Consider the following 27,033-nt stretch of genomic DNA (forward strand, 5'->3'; position numbering starts at 1 on the left):
AAGTTTCATGTCTCTACGACATACGGGGCATGAGATATGCCCATTCAAAGTTTGCAATTTCAATCGGTTGCTATAGCGCCCCCCTTTGGCCAATTGATGTAATATTGCTTCATTCACATCCTCCCATGACCCTCTACCACTGTGCCAAATTTCACATGGATTGACCAAGTCAGTGAGGAGAAAAACATGGAACAGACACACAGACAGAGTTTTCGTCATTATATAGTAAATGGCCACTTTAAATTGGATTAAAATCACAGCCAAGTTCTACATTATTCCCTCCATTAAATTTATCTTGTATAAATAGGGCTTATAATTGATGGTTAATTCAAAAGTGACACCTGGATCATTTTAAATTACTCATCTTAATGACCAAAACACCCTGACACATTTTGCTTTTTGTAATACAGAGAGACAGACGTGTTTAGTGATTAGATAATGACGAATTTTATAAAAATATAAGATGCAAAAAAGAATCAGAGGATGCACCTAAGACTACAATAAAGCTCAGTTTAGCTACAGTTTAAGATAAGTGTCCAGAGTTAGAAACACTTGACACCACACAGGATGTTAATCGAACCATGCTTATTCTAACTTTACCTCTCTGTCTTATTATGTGTGCAGCACAGAAAGTATCTTGGCTGATGAGAGTCTCGCTGCAGTCAGCAGACTCAGTGAGGTTGAACCCATGAGAGGCCGCAGCCCCAAAGGCGCTCAGTGTATTAACTCACTTGTGACAGCCACATGTCTGTTGTTTTTGCCTTCATCTATGGCGTCCATGACCTCGTCGGGACAGCTCACGAAACGCTCTGTACACCCCTGGAGACACATGGAATCACAAGGAAATGCTGTGCTCAACAGCCCTGCAGCAGGCCGGCTTTACAGAGGTACAATTATTAGCAGAGGAGACCGTGACATACTGTATCGGCTGATGTTCTCAGAGGAAGCTATTTGGAAAGAGTTATCTTATTATCTTGTTTTCTTAGTATTTTTTCTCTTCATTTTCCCATCCAATTAAATTAACTTTACACTTTAGATGTGACTTAATCAGAGACAATCAATGTTCAAATCCTGGTGTGTCTCACCTTGACGTAGGGCACCCTGTTTTTATCTTCATGGACAGAAAGGTTGACCTTTGACACTGTGGAGGCGATAGAAAGTAGAAGACATCAGGTTTGAATCTATTATGTTGTTTGCATCGGGGTCTGAATGATGACGATAAGAGACGCCACAAGATGCTCAAAACATACCATCCAACAAGTCCTTGATTTTGTCCAGGTAGATTTCAAAATATGAAACCTGCAAAGAGACGCTTCCCGTCAGATTTAACCAACATTACGACGTGCTCTCGCTGATGTTTTAAATGATCTGAGCACCTGATTGAGAGGTTAACATACTTTGATGTGAAACTCCAGGTTCTCATCCATGGAATAAATGTAGTTGAAGATGTCTTGGACGATTCTGGGAATGATTCCCATCATGTCTGGGTCATGGAGTTTCCCCTTTAGGAGACATTTATACATATATAAAAGCATAAACAAGACAGCACAGAACTTCAGGCTCTTTAGTCACTATTATTAGTATTTTTGTTCAGCACAACAGTTAAATTATTACCTCCATTGTGTGTGTTTTACCCGAGGATGTCTGCCCATAGGCAAATATTGTCCCATTGTAGCCCCCCAGCACATCTGCACACATCAAGACAAAGATATAACACATTTAGTGTTGCGGTTTGAACTGGTATTTCCCGGGCTTTAGTGTGTCAGCCTCTGAGACGACATCTACACCCTTCTGTACATCTTACCTCTGACAATCTTCTGAGCCACGGCATTGTAGAACTGCACCTGCGTTGTATCGGACCGGAACACACGGTCAAAGTAGTAAGGTTTGCCCTGTGAAGAAGAGGGGAAGTGATGATGAGAAACAGTGACATGAATTTCCATAATGCAATACAGTAATAGGCCTACATAACTCAAAATAAGTCCACTGCATGTTAACAAATGTTAACAACAGCTCTGATTGGTTAGCATTTCCGGGTCTTCCCTATCTACCCTCTTGAATTCTGTGCATCTGCAGCAACACCTGCACCATCACTGCAGCCAGGGAATGACTGTCACGAGGTATAGCAGCGCTTTATAGGCTGTAAAATTACCAATAAAAGCTTCTAAACCAAAAATTTCACAACATGTTTAAGCAGCAATATGATCTGAAAAACTAAATGCACATAGTTCAAATACCACCGGTAATGTTTAGAAATATTTTGTTCATGTTTCGACATTTAGAATTTTTTGTTTGTCTCAATCAGGCTTTGGTTTCCCATAGAATCTGCTTCTTGGCTCTGCTACAACCTGCAGTCCCTGCTGCCAGCCACACAGACTAAATGTTGATGCCATTAGCTGAGCAGCAGTCGCCTGCAGGTTGTTGTTAGTGAGATAAACTCTTTAGTCTGTCTCTGTACAGTCGAATCATGAAGCTACTACCTGTTGGCACTGAGTTGGAACAGCAGGAAATGTCACATTATGGGGAACCAATGACTCTCTAGTCAGGAAGACAATACCTTTCATGCTCCGGCTGTGAGTTTTCTTTCCCACCCAGCCATTCACTCCTTGCATGCATGCTCACTCATTATCTCTAGGTGTGATTGTCTGGGTCGGTTAATTAAGTCATCAGCTGATTCACAATCAACCAATAGCACAGCGACACACCTTCTCTGTCAGCCTATCATCTTACTGCTCCCCATTTTAAATATGGTTCTTTCTCTCTCTCATACATGCCCTCCACCTCCGCTTCACCACCTCATCTTTACGGATTCATCATCCTCATGCCTCATCAGCCATCAGCCTCAGAGTCATCAGCCTCATGCTTCATCATCCTCAAAGTCATCATCCTCATGCCTCATCAGCCATCAGCCTCAGAGTCATCAGCCTCATGCCTCATCAGTCATCAGCCTCAGAGTCATCATCCTCATGCCTCATCAGTAGGGTTGGGTCGGTTCAGAGTCATCATCCTCATGCCTCATCAGTAGGGTTGGGTCGGTTCTTGATAATACCATTTCGGTTCGCTACTCCGACTTGGACCAGGTTTTTTTTTTTTTTGAGACCGACCGGACCGCATATGTCATTTTACGGCGGAACGTACGCGGAGTGGACTCTGCGGAAGTCCGCCCGGACTAAAAGCGGACGTCTGCAAGCCCTGTGCGTGCAAAGCCCAGATTTTACAACCGCGCGGACTCCGCTCCGCATTGCGGAGATTTTTCACAGACATTTTTACAGGAAACTACAACGCGGAAGTGCGTTTGACTATGGAAGCCCGAATGACTGCAGACATTCCTCGTGGAGTCCGCTCTGCTTATAGTACGCCCGAGTCTGTGAGCACCTGTGTCTGCCGCTTCGCCAAGCACACAGCGAGCAGGAGAGAGAGGATCTCGGGGGTGGGGCGGGGACTGAACTAGGGGGTGCGAGTGCGAGTGCGCATGCGCCGAGGCCTCTACTGTAGCCTGGAGTTTGTTTAACAGTGACAGGGAGTCGATAATGGCGGACAATTTAGTCTCAAAGAAATCAAAGAATGCGCCAGTATGGCAACACTTTGGCTTTGAGCCAGACGAAGGAGGCAACCCTTGTTTGCGCTGATTGAGTAAGCTAAACCTGCAAATTTATTTGTAAGGAATAAAAGAAACAAAGTGTTACTGTCACTCTGTTGTCCTATGGTTGTTTTTTATTTTAAATGAGTCAATTGCGCCCCCAGTTGGCGAAAATCCGGTATTACCGACTTGATGCGGTAATACCAGACCGTTTTTTTTTCTCATACCGACCCAACCCTACTCATCAGCCATCAGCCTCAGATTCTTCAGCCTCATGCCTCATCAGCCATCAGCCTCAGAGTCATCAGCCTCATGCCTCATCATCCATCAGCCTCAGATTCATCAGCCTCATGCCTCATCAGCCATCAGCCTCAGATTCATCAGCCTCATGCCTCATCAGCCATCAGCCTCAGATTCCTCAGTCTCATGCCTCATCAGCCATCAGCCTCAGATTCCTCAGTCTCATGCCTCATCAGCCATCATCCTCAGATTCATCATCCTCATGCCTCATCAGCCATCATCCTCAGAGTCATCAGCCTCATCTGCCTCATCGGCCATCAGCCTCAGAGTCATCATCCTCATGCCTCATCAGCCATCAGCCTCATATTCATCAGTCTCATGCCTCATCATCCTCAAATACATCAGCCTCATGCCTCATCAGCCATCAGCCTCAGAGTCATCAGAGCCATCACTCATATTCTGTATTAAATATTATCTTATCTTCATTCTTCTGTCTCTCCTGATTGAACTACAAATACAAGCACAAACGTCCCTTCATCTCCAGAGCTCGTCTGTCCATCAGGGATCATGTGCAATAACACGCAATAATTCCTAATAATTAGTATGTGGTGGTGATGAGGAGATTTAAAGATTTCAAACAGCACTGTGTGGTTAATGTCGTCATGTCTGAGTTGTGCAGAGAAAATAAACTTGATATCTTTGGCATGGCAAATGAACAAGGCTCAAATATTTCATAAGCTACTTTTATGAGATTCCAGTTATGTTATTAAAATAATGAATACTTAAATGTGAAATTTCCTCCTGGACTTTGGAGAAAATCTGATCTGAATCTGATGACAACTGAGCAAAATCCACCAGCTGAGCTCTGGAAAAGCAACTACCTGGACCTCGAGTTAAATTTCTTTGTCAAATTAAAAAAGATTACTAGCCAATAAACAACATTTATACACTTGTCCCATTTGCAGTGAGGTGCACTAAACTGTCCACAACGTGGGTGCTATTTTGAATCTTTTAGCATAGATTTTCATTGTCTTAGGGGAGAAAAACACCATTTATCTGAGGCCTCATGCTGCCTTAAATATGATCTGCTTTGAACGAAGCAGTAAAACAGCACATCAACACTTTTCCACATGACATAACTGGTTATCAGTTCGTCTATTACTGGGAGTCAATGCCTCTGAACAAAGCAGCTATTCTTATTTCTTTCTCATTTATAGTGCTCATGAACATCAGGGGTTATGGTTTGCCGAGGATATTTATTTTTTCCTGCTGATAATCATGTATACAGTCATAACTATTACCAGTAAAAGGCTGCTGGAACAACTGCATTACGTCTAATAAAAGAGCTAACCTGGTCTATATTTACGCCGTGATGTTACAGCTATACCGCAGGGATTAAACTTTATGGTGACAAATAAAACGTTAAGTATGTTAGTGAGGAGTTGTTCCATCACAAGCCTCTGGCACAGCTTCAGTGTCACAGACTGTGTGGGTGTGGGGGACTGTAGCGGAGAGATGAGCTCCAATCTCACATAAAATATATTCACTCATTTGTTGTTCAGTCAGGTTGGGATCTGGTGACTGTGCAGACCAAAGAGTATGATTCACATCACTTTCATTCTTATCAAACCCTTCACTTTGTGCCCTGAATGGAAGTCTCTGCATTTGTTATGTTTCTCTACATATCGAACTCATTCATTCATTCATTTAGTCTTTTAGTCACATGACTGTATGACGGTCATTTGGGGAATTTTCAAACTCATCTTATCAGATTCACATCAGAAGTTTCAGGTTCCTTCAGCCTGAGCTTCAGTGTTTTAAGACTTTCCTCAACATGCAGTCGTAGCTGTGTTTTGTCCGATTCAGCTATGCTAAGACAGCATGCTAACACATCAGCATGCTAGCATTAGCATCCATGGAAAGCACCATGGATGGATTACTGCACCGGCGGCGTACTGGGCACAGACCCAGGGACCCCAAGTGTCTTTACCTGCAAAATGTTACTCAAATTAACACATACTGACCACAAAGAGACACTAAATGACCTCAGACACTCAAAACCACTACAGAGAAACACAATAAGAGTAAAAAAAAGACACCAAATTTCTTCAAAGAGACACAAAATGACCTTAAAGAGACATTAAAGACGACCAAAAACACACAAAATTACCCCAAATAGACACAAAATGACTTAAAGAGACATAAAATGATTACAAAGAAACACAAAGACACCACAAACAGACACAAAATGACCAAAAAAGACACAAAATGAATACAAGGAGACACGAAATGACCTCAAAGACACACAAAACAACTACAAATAAACACAAAATAACCAGAAAAGACACAAAATGACTTTAAAGAGACACACAGACACCACAAAAAGTCACAAAATGACGACTGAGAGACACAAAATGACCAAAAAAACACACAAAATGACCTCAAAGACACACAAAATGACCAAAAGTGACTTCTAACAGACACAAAATGATCTTAAAGAGACATAACACCATGAAAAAATACACAAAATGACTTTAAAGAGACACAACATGACTACAAAGAAACACACAGACACCACAAAAAGTCACAAAATGACGACTGAGAGACACAAAATGACCAAAAAAACACACAAAATGACCTCAAAGACACACAAAATGACCAAAAGTGACTTCTAACAGACACAAAATGATCTTAAAGAGACATAACACCATGAAAAAATACACAAAACGACTTCAAAGAGACTCAAAATGACTACTGAGGGACACAAAATGGCCTCAAAGACACACAAAACAACTACAAATACACACAAAATGACCCAAAAAAACACACATTGTGACTTCTAAGAGACACAAAATTACCTTAAAGACACACACCACCATGGAAATATACACAAAATGTCTTCAAACAGACACAAAATGATTACAAAGAAAGACAAAATTACCAAAAAAAAGACACAAAATGACTTCTAATAGACCACCACCACAAAGTCTGTGTGTTGCTCCTGTTAATAGATGTGGTGGGGCCTTCTACATGTCTATGCCCAGGGGCCCATTGTTTTATAATCCTCTCATGGGAAGCATAGACTGCAGAGTCACAGTCATGACACAGTGACAGGTCTTTACATTGACACCACACTGCTGCACACTGTGAGGACAGCTCCTGCTACTGACACTGAGTTAACTAAAATATTTAAAACCTGTTTGAAGAGACATTTTAAACCCAGAGGTAATGATCTATCATCGTTTTTACTTCTCTGGAAGAAGTGGAGCACAGAGTCAAGTTGATCTTCTCTCACTCACCGCGATCTGCACACAGTCCTCCCCCTGAAACTTGGGGATGTACTGGTCCCCACGGGCCACCTCCGAGCTGTTGAGCGGCCTGAACCGGCACACCACCTTGATGGTGGTCTCCGCTGCGGGGTCCCCCATCTCGGCAGCTGTGGCTGCGTCCTCCCGGTGCGTTACAGTGAGACAGCTGCAGATCCAGCAGCAGCAGGAGCCACAGAGGAGGCCGCGCCCCTCAGAGAGATGCTGCACAGCTCCTGCTCCTGCTGACTGGGACACTGTGCTGGAGCAGTCCTCACATATGTTTACTGACAGAAGGTTCACAATGACTTTAACTAAAACTGATGGTGCATGTGAACCTGACAGTTACATCACAGCACATTTATATTCATATTTGCTTTTGTAAATAAATGTATCATTACAGTTAAGGAGTCAAATGTGGTGCAGTGCAGTGTAGTCACCACTGGGGGGAGCACTAGGACCATATCAGGCATTTCAATGACAGACCAATAAAGATAAAGAAGCAGTTTATTGCATATGATGGGTTCAGGGTCTGGAGGGAAGGATGAAGGGATGAGGATCATGGGATGGGGGATGAAGGGATGAGGGGATGAGGGTAGAGAGATAGGGGGATGAAGGGTGAGGGAGGAAGTGAAGAGGAACAAGGAATGAAGGGTGAGGGATGGAAGGATGAGGGTTGAACAGATAAGGGTCGAGTGGTGAATGAATGATGGGTGAGGGGTAAAAGGATAAGGGGATGAAGGGATGGGGATTGAGGGATGAAAGGATGAGGGTCAAGGTATAATAGGATGCGGGTTGAAGGATGAAGGGTGGGGGATGAAAGGATGAAGGTATGAGGGTTGAGGGAAGATGGGATGAAACGATGAGAGTCAAGGTATAAAATGATGAGGGTTGAGGGATGAGGGGTAAGGGATGAAAGGATGAAGGTTGAGGGATGCAGGATTTAAGGGATGAGGAACGAAGGATGAAGGGTGAGGGATGACAGGATGAAGGTTGAGGGATGCAGTATTTAAGGGATGGGGAACAAGAGATGAAGGGTGAGAGATGAAAGGATGAGGGTTGAACAGATAAGGGATGAAGTGATAAGGGTCGAGTGATGAATGAATGATGGGTGAGGGGTAAAAGGATAAGGGTCAAGGGATGACGGGATGAAGGGATGGGGGTTGAGGGATGAAAGGATGAAGGTCAAGGTATTAAAAGGATGAGGAACAAGGGATAAAGGGTGAGGGATGAAAGGATGACGGTACAAGGGTTGAGGGATGAAGGGATGAAAGGTAAGGGATGAAAGGATGAAGGTTGAGGGATGCAGGAATTAAGGGATGAGGAACACGAGATGGGTGGTGAGGGAAGACAGGATAAGGGTTGAAGGTCAAAAGGATGAGGGATGGGGGATGAAGGGTGAGGGATGGAAGGATGAGGGTTGAACAGATAAGGGATGAAGTGATAAGGGTTGAGTGATGAATGAATGATGGGTAAGGGGTAAAAGGACAAGGGTCAAAGGATGAGGGGATGAAGGGATGGGGGTTGAGGGATGACAGGATGAGGGTCAAGGTATAAAAAGGATGATGAACAGGGAAGAAGGGTGAGGGATGGAAGGATGAGGGCTGAACAGATAAGGGATGAAGTGATAAGGGTCGAGGGATGAATGAATGAAGGGTGAGGGGTAAAAGGATAAGGGTCAAGGGATGAGGGGATGAGGGGATGGGGGTTGAGGGATGAAAGGATGAGGGTCAAGGTATAAAAAGAATGAGGAACAGGGAAGAAGGGTGAGGAATGGAAGAGGGCTGAACAGATAAGGAATGAAGTGATGAGGGTCAAGAGATGAATGAATGAAGGGTGAGGGCTAAAAGGATAAGGGTCAAGGGATGAATGAATGAAGGGTGAGGGGTAAAAGGATAAGGGTCACGGGATGAGGGGATGAAGGGATGGGGGTTGAGGGATGAATGGATGAGGGTCAAGGTATTAACAGGATGAGGAATGAGGGATGAAGGGTGAGGGATGAAAGGATGAAGGTACGAGGGTTGAGGGATGAAGGGAAGAAAGGTAAGGGATGAAAGGATGAAGGTTGAGGGATGCAGGAATTAAGGGATGAGGAACACGAGATGGATGGTGAGGGATGACAGGATAAGGGTTGAAGGTCAAAAGGATGAGGGATGGGGGATGAAGGGTGAGGGATGGAAGGATGAGGGTTGAACAGATAAGGGATGAAGTGATAAGGGTCGATTGATGAATGAATGATGGGTGAGGGGTAATAGGATAAGGGTCAAGGGATGAGGGGATGAAGGGATGAGGATTGAGGGATGAAAGGATGAGGGTTGAAGGAGGAGGGCATTAAAGGATGAAGGGATGAAGGGTCAAGGTTGAATGGATGAGGATCAAAGGGATGGGGAATGAAGGGATGAGGGCCTTATCAATAAAATTAGAATAAATAAATAAACAAATAGATAAAATCAATACCTCAGGGTGGGTTTCCAGCCCGAAGCTACCTTAACAGTAAAATCTATTTAAAACACAAGTGTTGTTCGGCTCACCAGGCAAAGGTGCACAGGAGTGTTCACAGATCAAGAATGAGGCTCACACACCTGTGCTCCATGAGCCTCTTGACAGCTCAGGTTCTCTCACCTTAACTGGCCAAATGTCGCCGGGGTCCTAGTGTCCCCCTGCTGCAAGAGTAAAACTTCAGGAGGGTCTATTGGCATTATATTCCATTCCAGCTGTTTTCTCTACACTGCATTATGTAATAATTTCCCATGCTCCAACAGATTTGATATGATGTCACTTTATTTGCAGCCACAAGAGGTCAGGAGTTCACAGGTCTTCTTTCTTAATATCACAGCCTGTCCTCTTTTGTCAAAGTAACAGCCAGTCTTAGCTGCTCATCTGGATACTGAGCCATGATCAGATGTAGAGACTTAATAAGCAGCTCCAAGCCTTGTGACTGTCAGTAATCATCATCACTGGGGATGCTCATTTGGATAAAGATGTATGTTAGGGAGAAAAATGACAGACTGCAGGTGATTTGTAAACACTGCTGCTCCATAGCTCCATCAGGGTTCCTGTCATGGAGCCTGCACTGTGCACTGCTGACCTCTTGTGGCTGAAACTTGTAGAACACATTTTCAATAGGCTGCTTTGATGCTGGCATTTTCATCACTGGTACATGACAAGTATGAGATATGAAGAGTTGAATAAAGTAAGCTTTGTGGCCCATTCCTGATTATATTGTATTTTGAACCACAGTATGCATTTTTCCTGCTACTGCTGCCACTACTTCTTCTACTAGTGCTTCAGTCACATGACTTGACTTGAGTTAGACTTTAGTCGCAAATTTGAGGACTTGAGACTTGACTGACTAGCACTGATAACCCAGCATGCAGGTAACGATAGCTGAAGGTTACCTGGAGGTTAATGTTTAAAAACATTTGGAGAACATCTCCTTATGGTTCTCTAAAGGTATTGGGAGAAAAAAACCTCCAGAGAACCTTTAGAGAACGTTCCCTGAAGGTTTACTGAAGGTACTCTGGAGGTGTTTTTAAAAACCCTTTGTATAATGTTCTCTGAAGGTTCTCTAAAGGTTTTCTACAGGACCTTTAAGGGACGTTAAGGGAACCTTCTCTAAACGAGCCTTCAGAGAACGTTCTCTAAAGGTTGTCTGAATTTATAACAACTCCGTCTCCAACCTCTGCTCAACCATCTGTTTGTCTCTATTGACTTTGACTTGGTATTCAAGACTTGAGACTTTAGACAAAACTAGAATTACCTCCTCCGTCTGTCCAGACACAATGCACAATGCTGCAAATATGGACGTTGCCGCAAAGAACAAATTCCAAGACCTTGACGCTTTACACACATCTTCAACCCGTCAGCACGAATCTTTACAATCAGCAGTGTCAAGGTGGTCCTTCAAGATGTTCTTGAGATATCGTCTTCATGAGAATAAGCTGGACTTAAGGTCACAGTGACCTTTGACCACCAAATTCTAATCAGTTTATTACCCTTGTCATAGCCTGGAAACACAATGCCTCTGGCCACGACTATCACTGACACAGAGGCGTAAAAATACATAAAATCCCACCAAGTTACTTGATTTAAAAGTGTTTAAACTTTACATCTGACACTGTACCACATGCAGCTGCTTCCTGAAAAGATGCCCACCCTCCCAAAATGCAACAGTACACAGACTTCAGCTCTTTATCAGCTTTATCAGAAACATATCATCAGATAATACAATGTGTAGGAATTCATATATTTATGAATGGGGAGGGCGTGTGGCTTTCTGTAGCCTCAGGGCCACAGTATGCAGTAAAATGATATCATGTGCAGCATCTACAGCAGCCAGCAGGGGGCAGCAGAAGCTTTCCATATGTTGTGTGCGGCCAAGGAGAAGCTGAAGGACTCCTGTGTGTCCTCCCATGGAAAAATCTCTGAGGTACAGCAAGTGTTCTGTATCATTTAGATTTCATTTAAATAAAAATAAATAAATTCGAGTCATTATGGATGTACATATTTTTTATTCCATAGAAACTGCAGCATTAGACAAGTGCTGAAGCCGTAAACCATGTTGCACACTCACTCACACACACACACACACCCTCATCCACACACATTCAATCAATGTGGACTGGTGCAGGGAGATGAGACAGTAAAACACTGAGGCATGAGTCACACAGTCATTTAAAAAATAGAAAGAGAGGAGGAGGATGGGGTGGTCATTTAACGGAAGTGCACCATCACACTTAACAGCACGCAGAGAACTCAGAGGGGCTTTTATTTCTGTGACACAGACAGACCTCCTAAAAATGGCATATTGTCCTTAAACGGATAGAAAATATAAATTATTCCTACAGTAAGTACATTCTCTAGATTAGGACCCATAAATATGCGTTTGAGAGCTCAAATTACAGTATGTACAGAGGTCCATGCGTCCACAATATACATACATGACAATAAATATTGGATATAGTCACAATACAGCATTGAGATGGATATTTGATTTTCTCTGAACAAGTTACGGGTACAGCAAGACACGTATGCAGGAGTCAGCATTCATAAACCAGCTGAGGAAAGGTGTTCATAACCTGTATCTGTCTGAGTTTTTATTAAAGGGGGTTGCCTTGGTTACGCCTGTCCTGAAGCGAGAGGAGAGGAGAAAATGTTTTAGGGGAAGGTCTGAAGAAGCACCAGTGAGCTTGTCCCCCAGGCTTCAACCTGACTCACGATAGAAAGAAAAAGAAGGCGGGATAGAGAGAAAAAGAGGAGAAGGAAAAATGTCAAGAGACACATCAATGAACAGCACATCAAAAACCGTCACCTTCCTCATTGATTGTAAAACCCTGTTAAGAGTTCACCCTTTAACCAGTCATTCAAAGAAAGATGGAGGGAGAACGTGTGAAAGGAGGAGGTGTGCAGACGTGTAGAGGAGTGAGGGTAGTGTGTTACTGTGTGAGGGGGAAATAAAAGAGAGCAGACAGGACCTAGATCTGGCAACGTGGCTTCCGGTTGCTAAGTAACGGTCTCCAAGGGCAGAAGAAGCCCCTCTTTGAGGTTGTTCGTCTCCAAAATGAACAATTTTCAGCCCACCTCCACCTCCACCCTTCTCCACCTCCCCTCCGTTCAGTAAGGGGAAGCCTTTCCTGAGCAGTTTGTGAATGCTGGTGAAGCGAGAACAAGCAATCCACAGTCACGACTGAGGAGGCAGTCAAAGTGCAAAGTTGGAACTGGGGCACCTCTTGTGTTGTTTTGCTGCAGTGTCTTTTTTTTTCTCTCAAGCACAGAGCCTCAACAGGTTTGTCCTTAACAGGCCACAAGCAGCAAGCTAAATGGTGAAGTTCTTGGCAACAACAAAAAAATCACAGCATTTCTATGACGGGAAACATGAGTGGTGATACAATAATATGCTTTGACATGGAGCAAGTTTTCAATGAGAATAAAAAAATAAAATATTCAGTGATTCAACATTTAAAACAGAAGGAAATCAGACATATTTTTAAATCGTATAAACCCCCATACTCTACTGTATCAGCTCGTTAAAATTCCACTCATTAAATATTCAGTGCTTCGGAGCCCAGATATTGCCTCATCTGTTTCAGACTGCTGCCTGCTGAGTGTGTGGATCTATGCATAGCTGGGGCTGATGCGACTGAGAAGCCTTTGCAGAGGCTTCACTAACACACTTAAGAGTGACACTGCCAGTATTAAGGTTGTGATGTGAGATTATTGCATCACTTTCAGCGTTTTAATGGCACCAAATTAAGCTCCTGCACTTTTGTTTCAATGTTTTGCCACGTATCTGCTGAAACGAAAAAGCTCTCCGGTGTCGCGATGCTCTTAATTTGAGGCAGATGCTAACGGCACGTTTACCACAGAGCACGGGCAGCTGGCTGAGGAGTGTCTGCTGAGCTGTTTAATTGCATCTCCATGGAGGAGGATGGGTCCGTGTGGACGTGAGTAAACCTCCAGTTAGCATAACTACACAAACTCAGAGCAAATCCATGTTTCAGAAACTAGACGGTGTGGTTGAGCTAATGTTATGAGTCACTGCTGGGCCTTAAACATTTCGCTCTCCTCTGGGAGACTAAATATAGTTAATTTAATCTCAGCATGAGACCCAAGCTGATTTTAACATACTGGGTCTATTGTGAGAGGATCCTCACACACATGCAGGCTCCAGTAATGAAACACTGTACGCCAAGTTGCCATGGGCCAAAAACAGATGGTGGATTAGGAGACAAAGGGGAAAAATATGAGCACAAAAATACACGAAATTTGATTTAATTAAAGCTGAGTTTAGAGTCCCTACATCTTTGAGTTGAACTCCTGGTGTGTTTCTTTGGGGGCTGGACGAATGTCTGCAGCTCCTGTTTAATACACATTTCTCTGGAAATCAATGATAAACTCAACCAACTAAAAACTGTTGTAAAAACTATTTCAACTATAATTAGTACCAAATTTTGTCGAGCATTCCAGGAAACTATTTTCAGCAAATAAAACATCACTAATACATACTAATAACAATGGCCTTAAATGAATCCTAGAGGTGATGCTACCAGAAATAATTAACCTTCAATTTTTCATGAGAAACCTTATGACCTTTCGTCTGTGGAAGCCAAGGTATAAAACCAATAAACGAAACCATTTTAGGGGTTTGAAGGAAGACTTCACCTGCAAAATGACCATTTGTACATCAAGAACTCACAGCATTACCTTCACGGTAGTCTCGCTCGCCAGACCTTTCTCAAGAAAAGAAAGGTCTGGCTGCGCCGACTCTCACTTTAAGATTGGAGAAAAATTGCCCCGGCTTTTTTTATTTCTTTCAACCAATCACAATCGTTCTTGGCGGTGCCACAGCAACGGTGCGCTTGAAAACTGCTACACAACCAGAAGTGGTAGGGCGGGACTTCAGTGGGTGGCTCGTTCCACCCAATGAGAGGCTGATCTATGCAGCGAACTTCCGCCCACTCAGACTACCTTCACGGTGAACGAAGAATCCAAAAAGGCGAACATCATGAATTGAAATAAACGGTAACCTTAACCAGAACTGTATAAAAACACAACTCATGCAGTATAATCCAAGTCTCACTTATTCAGTTGTATGTCTAGCACTTCCCAAACACATTCATTTTTGCTTAAACATTACGATTTAAAACAGCGTTGGAACTCAAGTGGAGCTCATACACGCATGCCCTTGCTCAGGGCGCACTGCTGGTTGGTGGAAGTGTTTTGTATTGCAACGTTTTAGCAAAATTGCACGTGTTTGGGAAGCACTGAGCATACAAGTGGATAAATGTGACTTGGATTATTCTAAACGAGAGTTTAGTATAATGGAAAAGACTTAAGTTCTTTTTCTCATGGACCACGACTTGCCCTCGCTCACAGCAGGAGCAAAACCTGAAACCAGAGCAGTTAGTGTGCCAAACACAAGGTTTGCAACTAACTTTTCAGCAACAAGGAGAACCAAGTTGAGTTAGCACCCCATCGTCTAACTCTGCAAGGACCCTGAGTGACTGGCTTCCTCGGATTTGCACCTTTGGAACAAGGACACAACGAAGACTGCACTTGGAACCACAGCCCTTTTCAGCCTTCTTCTGCCAGCTAACAAATGCAGCACAACACAAAGCGACTCTTTCTTCCATCCATTCAAGGATTGGTAATGTACTGTAACAACTTTTGATTTTGTTAAGGTTGTCGTTTACTTTAATTCCTGAAGAATGTTCGCCTTTTGGGATTCTTCGCTCACCGTGGAGGCATTGGGGAAAACATAGTTTTCTTCATGAATTCAAGGTAACACGCTGTGAGTACTTGATATACAAATACACATTTTGCAGGTGAAGTCTTCCTTTAAACCGTTAAATGGGTTAATTTTATACCTTGACTTCCACAGACAAAAGGTCATACTGTTCAGATTAACAAGGTTAACTTAACGGTTAACAGTTTGTTCACCGTGGAAGCATATGAAGCATGTGTGTCACAAATACAGGGTAACACAGGCTGAGTAACTGATATACAAATGATCATTTTACAGGTGAAGTAAGCTATTCTTTTAAAAGGGATCCGGGGCACAAACTTGATCTCCTTTTCAACTCTGGTCTCATCTTAGATTCTGTTTGTAAACATCTATCTGTTATCCAAATCGGACTTGGAGATCAGCTGAGGCTACTCCAGACACAGAGCTGTAAATCACTCAGCAATAAAGTATGTTTACAGGCCTGATAAGGGAAAGTGACCATTTGGATCCTGGATCAATTCTTCCTCTTTCCTTTACCCTATAATAACTTTCTATCCAGTGACTGCATTGTGGCCTCTGACTTAACTTGCTTAGACCTTAATTCAAGTTTAAATTATGACATCAGGCGCCCCTACTCCTAAATCTTTAGCTTGAGCATTCTGCTTTTCATTACCATAAAAAATAACGATTAAACAAAAAAAGGGAACTCCAGTGTCTCCGTTTAAATCACTCATATTTTAAAAACTGTTATCAGACGAAGGGGAAAGTCTATATGCAGACGTGATAAGGCGCTTGGTAAACAAGGGGCAATAATATCACGAGTTATCTTAAAAAGTGATAGCTTATCAGTGTTGGGCTTGGAGCTTTTTCAGACAGAGGTGTTATCCTAAAATTTGTAACTTCTGGCTGATTGCACCCCAGCGTGGGATGTAATGTATCCTGACCTCAGCAAATCATGGTGTGACACGTTAAATACACCAAACACTGGACAATAAAAAGGGTCAGAGTGACATTACAGTTCGATATGAGCTGTAAACAGCGACAGTGTTGGATTACGACTGTGATGATTTATGATGCGTCCTAAGAGCAAACATAAAGCTTTTCATAACAGTGTTAAAAGAAGAGTATTTTGGTCAATAATTCATAAACGGGGATAAGAAGCTGAATGCTCCAAGGCCTCAGGCTGCTGTTAATCTCCCAAATACACTGCAGGTCAGTCCACAAAACTTCAACAGCAAAAACAAAGAATAAATACCTTAACACTCGTCGAAACATGTTTCAGTTCCTTGGTTTGTACAAATAAAATACATACAGTACTTGTTTATTCCTTTAGACAAACGCGTATTGTTGTTTTATATTTTCATTATGTACATTTTCAGTAGTTGTTACATAGATAGTATTTCAGCACAGTTTAAGAACTTGAAACCACACAGGGGAACAGAGATGCGTAAAAAGAGAATCAATCTTTTGGCTTGTAGGTCAGCACTGTTCTTTCACCTGTACAGAATGAGAGCAAACTTTAGGTCAAACTGGATTTGCAGATACTCTCTGATGGTTTGTTTTGGCCTTCTGATGTGACTGACGGGAAGTAGCACAGAACGAGTGGGTGGATTTTCTGTAAGATTTCTGGAGCCTATCCCAGCTGACATTGGGCGACAGGCGGGGTACACTCTAGTCAGGTCGCCAGTCTATCACAGGGCTGACACATAGAGACAGACAACCATTCACACTCACGGACAATTTAGAGTCACCAATTAACCTACATGTCTTTGGACTGTGGGAGGAAGCCGGAGCACCCGGATAAAACCCACGCTGACACGGGGAGAACAAGCAACACTACGCACAGAGGGGCTCATCCATTCCTGGGGTTTCGAACCCGCCACAAACCCTCTTGCTGTGAGGCGACAATGCTAACCACTGCATCACCATGCCGCCACATTGTAATATGAGACTAGATATCGTCATTACATCCATATTACTGTTGATTTTTTATCAAAAATCTCATTGCGGAAATATTTTCTGAAAGCACCAATAGTCAGCCTAACAATATTGACGCAATATAGATATCGAGGTATTTGGAAAAAATATCGTGATATCCGATTTTCTCCATATCGCTCTGCTCTATGCTCAATGTGTATTATTCAACAGCTGAAACTAGCCCCTAAAAATGTTCACTCCTGTTTGGGTAATATTAGCTAAAAAAATGTTTTAGGAAACTAGTCTTTTTTATACTTAACGCTTGTATTTGTGTTTTTAAGCGTGATAGCAAAAATTGGCAAACATAGAGCAACAGTAGCATTTACTTGGACTGTTTCTGGCCACCTGAGGAATGAAAGTCCAAAATATTCACTCTAGTTATAGCTCTTTTTTTCTGAAGGAAATAGCAGTTGATGAGAGCCGTAAGAGTGAACCAAAGCAGCGAAGTTGTGGGCCATAAAACCGAAACAATTAGCCGAAATATGCTAAACAATACGTTAGGTTGGAGGGAACAGCAGAGTCAGTGGCTTGATTACTAGGAGTGAACCCTGTCCCATCACACAGTCATTCGACTTGTTGTTATTAAAAAAATATTGATTGGTGGAGCTTTAAAGGGTTTCCATCTTCAATAAAAATCAAAGTTTGGGGCTGAGTACCACAGAGAGAGTAGAGGACATGTAATGTTTAACACCTCTAACAGAAACTGAAAGAAATGCTCATCTACCCCCTTATCAACCACACTGTGCTGCACAGTTAATAGACTACAAGGTGTGGATCCAAACTCAAGTTGCATGTGCTGCATACTGACAAACCTGCATTTCACCGTGCATGTTAACGAAGCTTTATAAAGCATGCTAAATCCTAAATCACCGTAGCTTGATGCAAGTGTGACCCACTGCATTGCAATGTCGAGATAAGTCCCCCGCATTGCTCTGCATTTACTCACAACTTAGTGCAAGACTGTGTGAATACCCACACTTAAGGCTCGGTGCAGATATGCACACGCCACACAGAATTCAGTGTATTTCCTGGCCATGCTTCAGGACAATAGAAAAAGCATAAAATAAATAAGAACATCAAAGTTATCACTGCACTGGCCACTCATAAAAGACTCGCAAACAGGCTACTATAACTGCATAAAGGCATACCATAGTGTATTTTAACCCTTTACTCCAGGCTGGAAGATAAAAGACTGCAGTCTGGATATATTGCATACGTAAACGAGAAGTTAAACCCCTCCGAAAACCCACCAGCCAAATTATTGATTTCTTTTCTCTCTCTTGTTTCAACACACAGAGAAAGCATACAGAGCAGACAGAGACTGAAGCTAGCAAGCACACTGATTTTTTTTTTTTAAACATTCACTTGGTAAAACTAGCAAGTACTTCAGACTATAGCAACAATACAGCGGCACAGTTTGAACTGAGTACTATCGTTCTTCCTTGGCTGTCCTCGTTTGGACCCACAGTGTAAGGTGTTGTCTCCCAGACCCAGTCACATAGAAGAGAAGCAGAGATGAGAGGCGCAATACCCTTAAGGTGAAGCAGAGCACAGTAGCATTAGGTTCACTTCCTGATCTGCCTCCACTGTAGAACTATAGGTCTCTGTTGTTTGATTTACAAGTGCATCTCCCTGGAAGGACTCAAGTCTTCTGTCAAAATGGAAAACAGGAAAGGCTTCCTTATAAATAAAGTTCTGATTATTGATCACATTGCTTGTCCTCTACTGCTGAAGCAGGGAGTCAGGAACTATCTGAATCATAGTGGTGTAACCTCTCAGTCTGTAACAGTAGCAATACAGAAGTTGTAAAAGTTCCAACACAAAGGCCTTTCTGGTGCCACCTTCATACCATCGACGTTCGGCCATTTTAAAGGGGTCAGCACATCAGCCGGATGTTAACAGTAGAGCGACATTCTACTCCGCCGCATGGCCTCGCTGATTAAATACGCTGGGCTAATCTCTGGTTCCTCTGTCATCACCACAATGTTCTGCCACTCTCCACACTGGTTGGATTTCTTGATTGTATCCACCACGCAGAGAGCGTAAAGACAATCCTCAAAGGTAGCAGCCATCGTCAGAGGTCTCCCATCCCACGTCCGTCTGTCGTCCTGGCCCTGAAAGGCTTGCCGCACTGCCTGGATCATACGGATGGTTCCGGTGAGATACGGAGAAGGAATGTCACTGAAGGCCTTCTCCGGTAAGGAGGCCTTCTCAAGAGGCGTGGTGTCTTTGAGCAGAAGTTCAGGACCTCCACCGTTTCCTCCGCCCCCGCTGTTTTTCTGTCCATACAGATCGGTCCCTGTGACCGTTAACCTTCCGAGCTTCCCCACAACAATCACCTCCTGCCGAAACTCTCCTGGAACGTTGAAGTTGAGTGTGACGGTGCAGCAGGCGCCCCCCTCCAGTACCATCTGGAACGTGCAGAAATCGTCGCTGGTGATCTGACGGATGCCCCGGATGTGATCCGTTTGTTTGACGAAGGTCTTGAGGAAGCCATGGACTTTTGCTGCACGCTGACCGGTCAGAAACGTAAGCAGGTCGATGATGTAACTGCCCACTGAATGTAGACCGCCGCCTCCCATCAGGTCATCGCAGCTCCAGTTGTATTTCTTTCCCAGGAGACTACCACTGTGGACCTGTAGGGCAAAGAGGATAAATTGTGAAGATCTGATACTGTATTAAGTCTTCTATACACTTGTGATCAGGACAGCAAAAAACAACCAGAATTACTACCTCACAGTTGTACGCCTCCATGAACCAGTCAAGTGGCAGTTACAGTTTACATCCATGTCTGGTCCAGACTCATATGGAGCCAAGACAGTTTTCAGTGCTGCTGCAAAGAAGCTACCTGTTCTAAAACAATGATACACATCTTCAACCTGGCAGCACAGAACATCTACACAATCAGCACAGTTTCAAGAAGTATCTGACCAAATGTCTCCCCTTCTGTTCCTGAGATATGACCTTGAGTAATGGCCAGAAAATGTTTCTACAGAACATTATGATGTCAAAGTGAAGCAGACCTTTGACCTTTGGATATAAAATGTCATCACTTCATGAATTTATATCCTATTAGACACTTGTATGATTCTTTAGTTATGGCCCAAAACATGCTTTCTGAAGGTCACAGTGACCTTGGCCTTTGACCACCAAAATCGAATCAGTTCATTGTTGTGTCCAAGTGGATGTTTGTGCCAAATTTAAGAAATTTCCTCGAGGTGTTCTTGAGATATTATGTTCACAAGAATAAGACGGACGAGGTTATAGTGACCTTGGCCTTTGACCACCAAAATTGCATCAGTATATCTTTCAGTCCAAGTGGACGTTTGTGCCAAATTTAGGAAATTCCCTAAAGATGTTCTTGAGGTATTGTGTTCACAAGAATAAGATGGACAAGGTTACAGTGACCTTGACCTTTGACAACCAAAATTTGATCACTTTATCTTTGAGCTCAAGAGAACTTTTGTGCCAAATTTAAAAAGAAAAGAAATTCCCTTTCAGGTGTTCTTCTGATACTGTGTTCACAAGAAGTGGACAAACAGATGGCGCAGCGGCATAAAAAAATGAAACTGTTTCCGTGGTATCTGGGTCAAATCTCATCCCAGAAAGTACCTGTGCTGCTCATTTGCCTTGGAGCAAGGCACTGATTCCTTGCCAACTCTGTGAGCGCTGCTGTAACTGAAACTAACCTTAGAAAAAGTATCACATTGTTGATTTTATCATAAAGCGACTGAAAAAAAATCTCCATTTTAAGAAGCTTTAGTTTTTGTCCTACCTGGGCCTCACAGACCAGAAGCTCCCCGATGTACCCCTCCTCCAACAGCTCCTTCATTCGAACGAAAGCCGGTAAGAAACGTAGCACGTTCCCCATAATGCTCAGCAACTTGGGGTAGTACTGGGCCGCTGACATCATCCGGAAGGCATCCAGAGGCGTTGCTGTCCGGTCGCAGATGACGTTCTTTCCAATACCTATAAAAGAAAGGAGAGAAAGTTGGGGATGAGCCAAGCGAGCTTTTCTGTTGTGCTGTAGAATTTCAGTGTTGTGACAATTTTCCTCCATACTGTCAATGCTGAGATGAGGAGAGGAGGTAGGGCACAAGAGAGGAAGAGAGGAAAGTGATGTGGTCAGGCTCAGCTACACGAGCAGACATAATATCCTCTTGAGCATGAAAACATCCCCTGAGGAAACAATGCAGAGCTGCAGAATGTGGCAACTCCCTGAATAGCTGACTCAAGAATTCCTAAACTTTCTGGGCTTTCTCCTCTGAGTCATAAGAACTTTATGACTAAGGAGGGTTCTTAGAAAAAGACGCAACATATATATACTGTTTATAGTGTTGTCCACAGGCTAAGTCTAACTGGGAACATGCTTTTCTTATTCTTCTCAGATAAAGAGTAATATAATATTAGGCAGATTCTTCGTTGATGCTGCTGCTAAAATGAGCAGATTGATGCAAAAACCTATTTCCAAAATCAAAGTACAGACCCATAAACCAACATCAAAATTTACTAAATCTTGCAAGGACAAAATCTGGATCCCCTGAATGCAATTTAAAAAGGCTTTAATGTTGGCAGGCACGCAAGATACTGCAGTCATAACTGTGTGGCGTATGGTGAGACCGCACAGCTTGGAAAGCTTTAGACAGGCTTCGCTGGGACAAATGGAAGGTTGATAAAAATACGAGCACAGAAGGTGCAGATGAGACGGAGAGGGGAGGAGATAAAGAGCCTGCAGACACTGTATGAAACCTAATTAAAATCACTTCCAGCACATTAAAAGGTCCACTGGTGCCGGCAACACCCAAACACAACAGCCAGAGGAGGTTGGACAGTAATGTGAGACAGACAGAAACATCGTGTCTCTTCTATTAGTCTTTTTTACAGGACAGACGGGAGCCTGTGAGGGGCATACAAAGTACATCATTAACTGGATTTGAACCTGGCCCTCCAGTGTCAAAGCAGCACAGTCTGTTTCTTAGGATTGGGTCTGCTGCTAGCAATTATTTCCATTACTGATTAATCAGTTGATTATTCTTTCAATTAACTGATCAGTCATTCAAGCTCTTGACGGTCAAAATATGCAGGAAAAAAAGCCCATTGCAAGCTGGGTTTCCATCCAAATGTAGCGCAAATTCTCAGAAAATCTGTGAAAGAAAATGCAAATTTATGCGCTTCTCCATCCACTACTGTTACTGCTGTGAATATTGGGAGTTGGTTCATTGAGATAAGCAGTATGTGGTGCTAATTCTTCAATCAGGTGCCACTGCAGGAGGAGAGGGTGCTGCGAGTAATTAAAAGTGCCAGTCAAACCTAGACCCACATGTTAAAATGCAAAACTCCACAGCAGAAATAATCATATTTAGGGCCTGGTGCGAAAAACCATTTTGGTCTCCATAGCTAATTTTCCCATTTATAACAACTGTACCGCAGGCTGAATTTTGATATTACTCATCCTTTTAAATTTATTAGGGGTTAAAGTTGTGAATACTTAAAGGCGTCGTCACCTTGAGTGACAGGCTGTTTGTGAGGTGTCATTGCAGCCCATGAATCAGATCCACTCCTCGCTCCTCCACAGCTCCACCATCCAAATATGTTGCCAAACTACAGGAGTCTATAAACCAGTGGGTGATATCACAGTGGCTACGTCCATTGTTTTTACACCGTCTATGGTTAGAAGTCATCCAGAGACAACGAAGAGAGCTTAGATTGGCATTTGCAATACTGGTGCATCATGACTGTACGTCATTTATTCACTACATCTGACTGCATTGCATTTAGTTGCATTTACTTTTTATCGATACACCAACTTTTCCTCCTCTCCTGAACGTATAAACTTCGCATTTCCACCCAGGTTTTCTTACACGCAAATTGAAAATGCACGTAAAAAGAGGTGAATGGGAACACACTTACAGTCTCCCAGTCTGAGCAACTCTTAGAATCCTCAAAAGGAAGGAGTATAAAATGCAATAAGCAAATATGTGTTGGTTAACATTACAGCCTTTCTCCAAACAATTTCATGAGAGTGCCTGAAGTTAGCATCCATTGCAGCGAAATGCTAAAAAGCAATGTAGCACAAAAGAGATGAGCCAAATCAGCAAACTAACTCCATTATACAGAACATTACCCTAGCCCCGTTTGAGCCTGTCCACTGCATGGACATTTTTTCCCTGTTGGGTTCCCACAGTCATGGAAAACCTGGAAACATCATGGAATATCGTATTAACATTTTCCAGGCTTGGAAAAATCAATTGAAAGTTTTGGAAAAGTCATGGAACGTTGTTGTGTTCAATGAAATTGTTGCTGTAATCTTGGATCAGTTGTTAGTGTGAAAGGGGGAAAGAGAGCGGGGACGACATGTAGCGTAGGTCTGTAGGTTGGAATCGAACCTGCGACCACTACGGCAAGGACAAGGCCTTTGAAGGGGAGGCACCTGCTCTACCAGGTGAGCTAATAGGCATAGAAAAATCAATTGACAGTTTTGAAATTTTGTCCATGAAAATGTGAAGAAACCCTGGCCTGTAAAACTGAAAAATGCGCAATTATGGTTGAGAAGAACTCTACAGCAACTCTTCTACATTCAAAAACACTTGGACGAACCACACAGAAGTGAGATATATGCTTTGTGTAAACTGTTCTCGTAATGTATGTTTTGGTTTCATAATGGAGAATGTTCCAAGGATGAAGACTAATAGGTTAGTTTGGCAAATGTACAGTTAACCTCCCCACTTCCAGTACAGAGAAGCGCACAACCTAACACCATAAGCTAGCGGCCGTACCTGATCGGTGTAACCATTTTTTATTTGTAAGATTAAGAATGTGTTCATATGTTACATTGCCACGTAAATCAATTCTAAAATCACTGAGCTGAATAGAAAAATACTGGTCGGTGAAACCTCTCAGCTGTGTCAGACTACATCTAAAGGATTCATATCAACCAATGTTCCACCCAGATATTCTCATGGCCACTGCCCACAATGACCTCTTGTTTCTATGGTCACACACGATCAGCAGGGAGTCAGACAGAAAGCATATGTACACACAGTTTAGGGGGCATCACTCTACACACACACTCACGGAGTCCCGGAGTGTGAAAAGCAGCATGCCGCTTCATTTCCAGCCCTGGCTGAGGGTTGTGGGTGGAGGGGCTGTTTGGAAGTGAAACTTCCCATGCTAATCTGCCATTAGCTTGAAACGACCAGGCCAGGAAATTAATCCCTCTGACCCAGTTCTGAGGAGCGCCGTGGGAGCCCCCACCCGCCACCCAACCCCTGCAGACACACAAAGCCAAGCAACGACAGTGCACCCCCGTTCCCTTCTTTTTGGCAGCACCACACACAAACAGATAGTGGGAAGATGCATTGTCCTGGTAAGGCCCTTCTGGGTAAATGCTAAATGCTCTTGACTGATTGTTTTGGCGCTCATATTGAGCCCAATGGTTTTGCAGAACAATAGCTTGGCTAGCTACTAAAATGCCTAAGGCAGATCTCACTGTCCCACAGCGATTCCTTTCATGATTTGGCCAAAATACATACAAGTCTCTTCAGCAAGCAGACCATGACTGAAATAATTCAAGCTATACAGCACTAGGCTTTTAATGCAGTGTCATTACAACTCATGGCTGACCTTTACAGGGATAAAAACAGCCCCTCTTCAGATCAACAATGACCTTCCGCTTCTCACGTACAATGCTCTGAAAGGTCGAAGCTGGCTTAGACAGGTCAGCCTGTTGAGTCATGGGAGCTACTCAGCCTCAGACAATGAGAGGATGCACTGTGTATGTGTCCAATAGATTATGGATGCACCTGAGCACGATGTAAAATCACAGCAGCTACTGCAGTGAACCTGCAACTGGGAGATAAAATGACATTGAAGATTTGGTCCAGCTCGGCAGAGACGAGAAGGAAGTGGAGAAGGAGTGTGAAAAGAGACACAAGGGTAATAAAAGAGTAGAGCGATTGTAAAGGGAAGAGAGAAAAAGAGGAGAAAATGCAAAAGTTAAACGGAGCAAGAGCATCTGTCAATCCAGCAATTCACGGAAAATGCTTTGGGAGACAGGGTGTATGTGTGCTCTTAACCTTTCCCTCCCTTAAGAAATCTATGGCAAAGAAAGAACTGGTTGTCCACAAGATCCAAAAAAGACAAAAAGTACAGGGTGTTGTATGTTGGGAGGCGGGAGAGTGATATGAAAACATAACCGTTACCACAACAACAAAGCTCACTGGGTCTATGTCATCATCACTACAGCTAGGATGAGCATCAGCACCACGGTATTCTGGGAGTCAGTTGATGTAGTCTGGTCAACGATTGAGGTTAAGATGGAGCATAAGATCCATGGATGGATTGCTGCAGCATTGGCAGTACTGTGGACCACATCTCAGACTGTCATGGTGAAAAGGAAGCCGAAGATCTGTTTACTGGCTGATCTATGTTACAAATCCAAAAGAATGAGATTGTTGATACAAGTCGCCGAAATTAGTTTTCTTTCAGGGTGGTTTGGTGAACTGTAAAGGCATGTTTCGGTCTCCAGTGAGCACTCCTCACTTTCATGCTGCTCTCCGGTACAGGCAGCTGTGGACACAGAGCCAGGGTGAGTCTGAGTGAGATAGCTCCTCAGAGGATGAGAGGCTTTGCCGGTCAGGCTCCGAGATAATTCTTTCTTCTGCCAGCTGCTTAAAAGCCATGAATTGACAGCTCATAGCAACTTAATACGATTCAGTCACTGGCTTTTGTTTCATATCTAATGTCGGCAAAAAATGTTATTGCAGATTTCTGATCTTGTTAGTGCAGCTATTTCCTAGCTCGGAGGACTAACTTGGGGCTTTCACACAGTTGTGCAGTAACTCAACGCCTCCAGAAGGGGGCAGAGGGGAAGCAATTTTTCTAACACAGCGATAGGGGAATTAAGCAGTTCCCTCCCATGTGCACGTGCACAGATTTCGCTCTGCCACATTGAGTTCACAGTGTTGAACTTCTGGTGGTTGCCGCCTGCCTGGCTGATCTATTAGCTAGCATCATGGAGGCACAAAGATGACAAGATGGAGGAGCGACTAGTGTTGGTGTGAGAATACTTGGCATTACAGTGCTAGCAACTTACAACTTCAGATTATGGGTTGTTTATCCAAATACGAAGAAATCGTTGGTAATGTAAGTGATTTCCGTTCCTTGCTACATTATGCAGGTAAAAGCGAGCTAGCACTTGTGCCAGTGTTCACCAAAGCACCTGCCCAGCGTTGCAGCTGTGCACCATAGCGGCAGCAGGCGCTTTTTAAAAACACTTTGCTTTTGGGGAATGCTCTTGCATGTAGGCGGTTGTCAGGGCAGAAGCAGCTCAATCGTCTTGCTGAAACCCGTTCAAACTCTCAAACTCTGTATGTGAAAAAGGAACGAACTGTCAGATATTCGTACTGTACAGGCGCACAAGATTCTGAGTTGGGTAGAGCCATATATGTAGGTTCCAACCCTACCCTGTGGTCATCAGCTTTGGGAAGAGACTGAAAGAATGACATTGTGGATATGTGTCACGAAATACGTTTATTTTACACCCATTTTGGACCCTACAGACATCAGTATACTTAAACCAGCATGCTTGTCAGATTGTTGAATATTGACCACACTCACTGATAGTTAAGCTGTGTTACTTAGACCAGTGTCAGCAGACACAGCTGTACTGTAAGACACTAGGGGCTGGGGTTAGTGAAATAGCTTCA

At 43.2% G+C, this 27,033-nt stretch overlaps 2 protein-coding genes across 2 annotated transcripts in view; both read right to left on the reverse strand.

The window, feature by feature from the left end:
• The window catches only part of LOC126397747 (kinesin-1 heavy chain-like), a 26,775-nt gene extending 19,527 nt beyond the window's left edge, over nucleotides 1-7,248 (reverse strand). The window contains exons 1-7 of the mRNA XM_050056700.1: nucleotides 7,120-7,248; nucleotides 1,805-1,892; nucleotides 1,615-1,688; nucleotides 1,398-1,502; nucleotides 1,251-1,299; nucleotides 1,086-1,141; nucleotides 732-819 (exon numbers count right to left, since the gene is read on the reverse strand). Of these exons, the coding sequence (XP_049912657.1) occupies nucleotides 732-819; nucleotides 1,086-1,141; nucleotides 1,251-1,299; nucleotides 1,398-1,502; nucleotides 1,615-1,688; nucleotides 1,805-1,892; nucleotides 7,120-7,248 (589 nt within the window). The remainder of the gene's footprint in view (nucleotides 1-731; nucleotides 820-1,085; nucleotides 1,142-1,250; nucleotides 1,300-1,397; nucleotides 1,503-1,614; nucleotides 1,689-1,804; nucleotides 1,893-7,119) is intronic.
• A 4,377-nt stretch (nucleotides 7,249-11,625) lies between these two features.
• gfod1 (glucose-fructose oxidoreductase domain containing 1) overlaps nucleotides 11,626-27,033 on the reverse strand; it is a 51,732-nt gene continuing 36,324 nt past the window's right edge. Inside the window, exons 2-3 of the mRNA XM_050056671.1 lie at nucleotides 21,102-21,295; nucleotides 11,626-19,962 (exon numbers count right to left, since the gene is read on the reverse strand). Of these exons, the coding sequence (XP_049912628.1) occupies nucleotides 19,222-19,962; nucleotides 21,102-21,295 (935 nt within the window). The 3' untranslated portion in view covers nucleotides 11,626-19,221. The remainder of the gene's footprint in view (nucleotides 19,963-21,101; nucleotides 21,296-27,033) is intronic.

This window comes from Epinephelus moara, chromosome 11 (genome assembly GCF_006386435.1).
Source record: "Epinephelus moara isolate mb chromosome 11, YSFRI_EMoa_1.0, whole genome shotgun sequence".
Lineage (NCBI taxonomy): Eukaryota > Metazoa > Chordata > Actinopteri > Perciformes > Serranidae > Epinephelus > Epinephelus moara.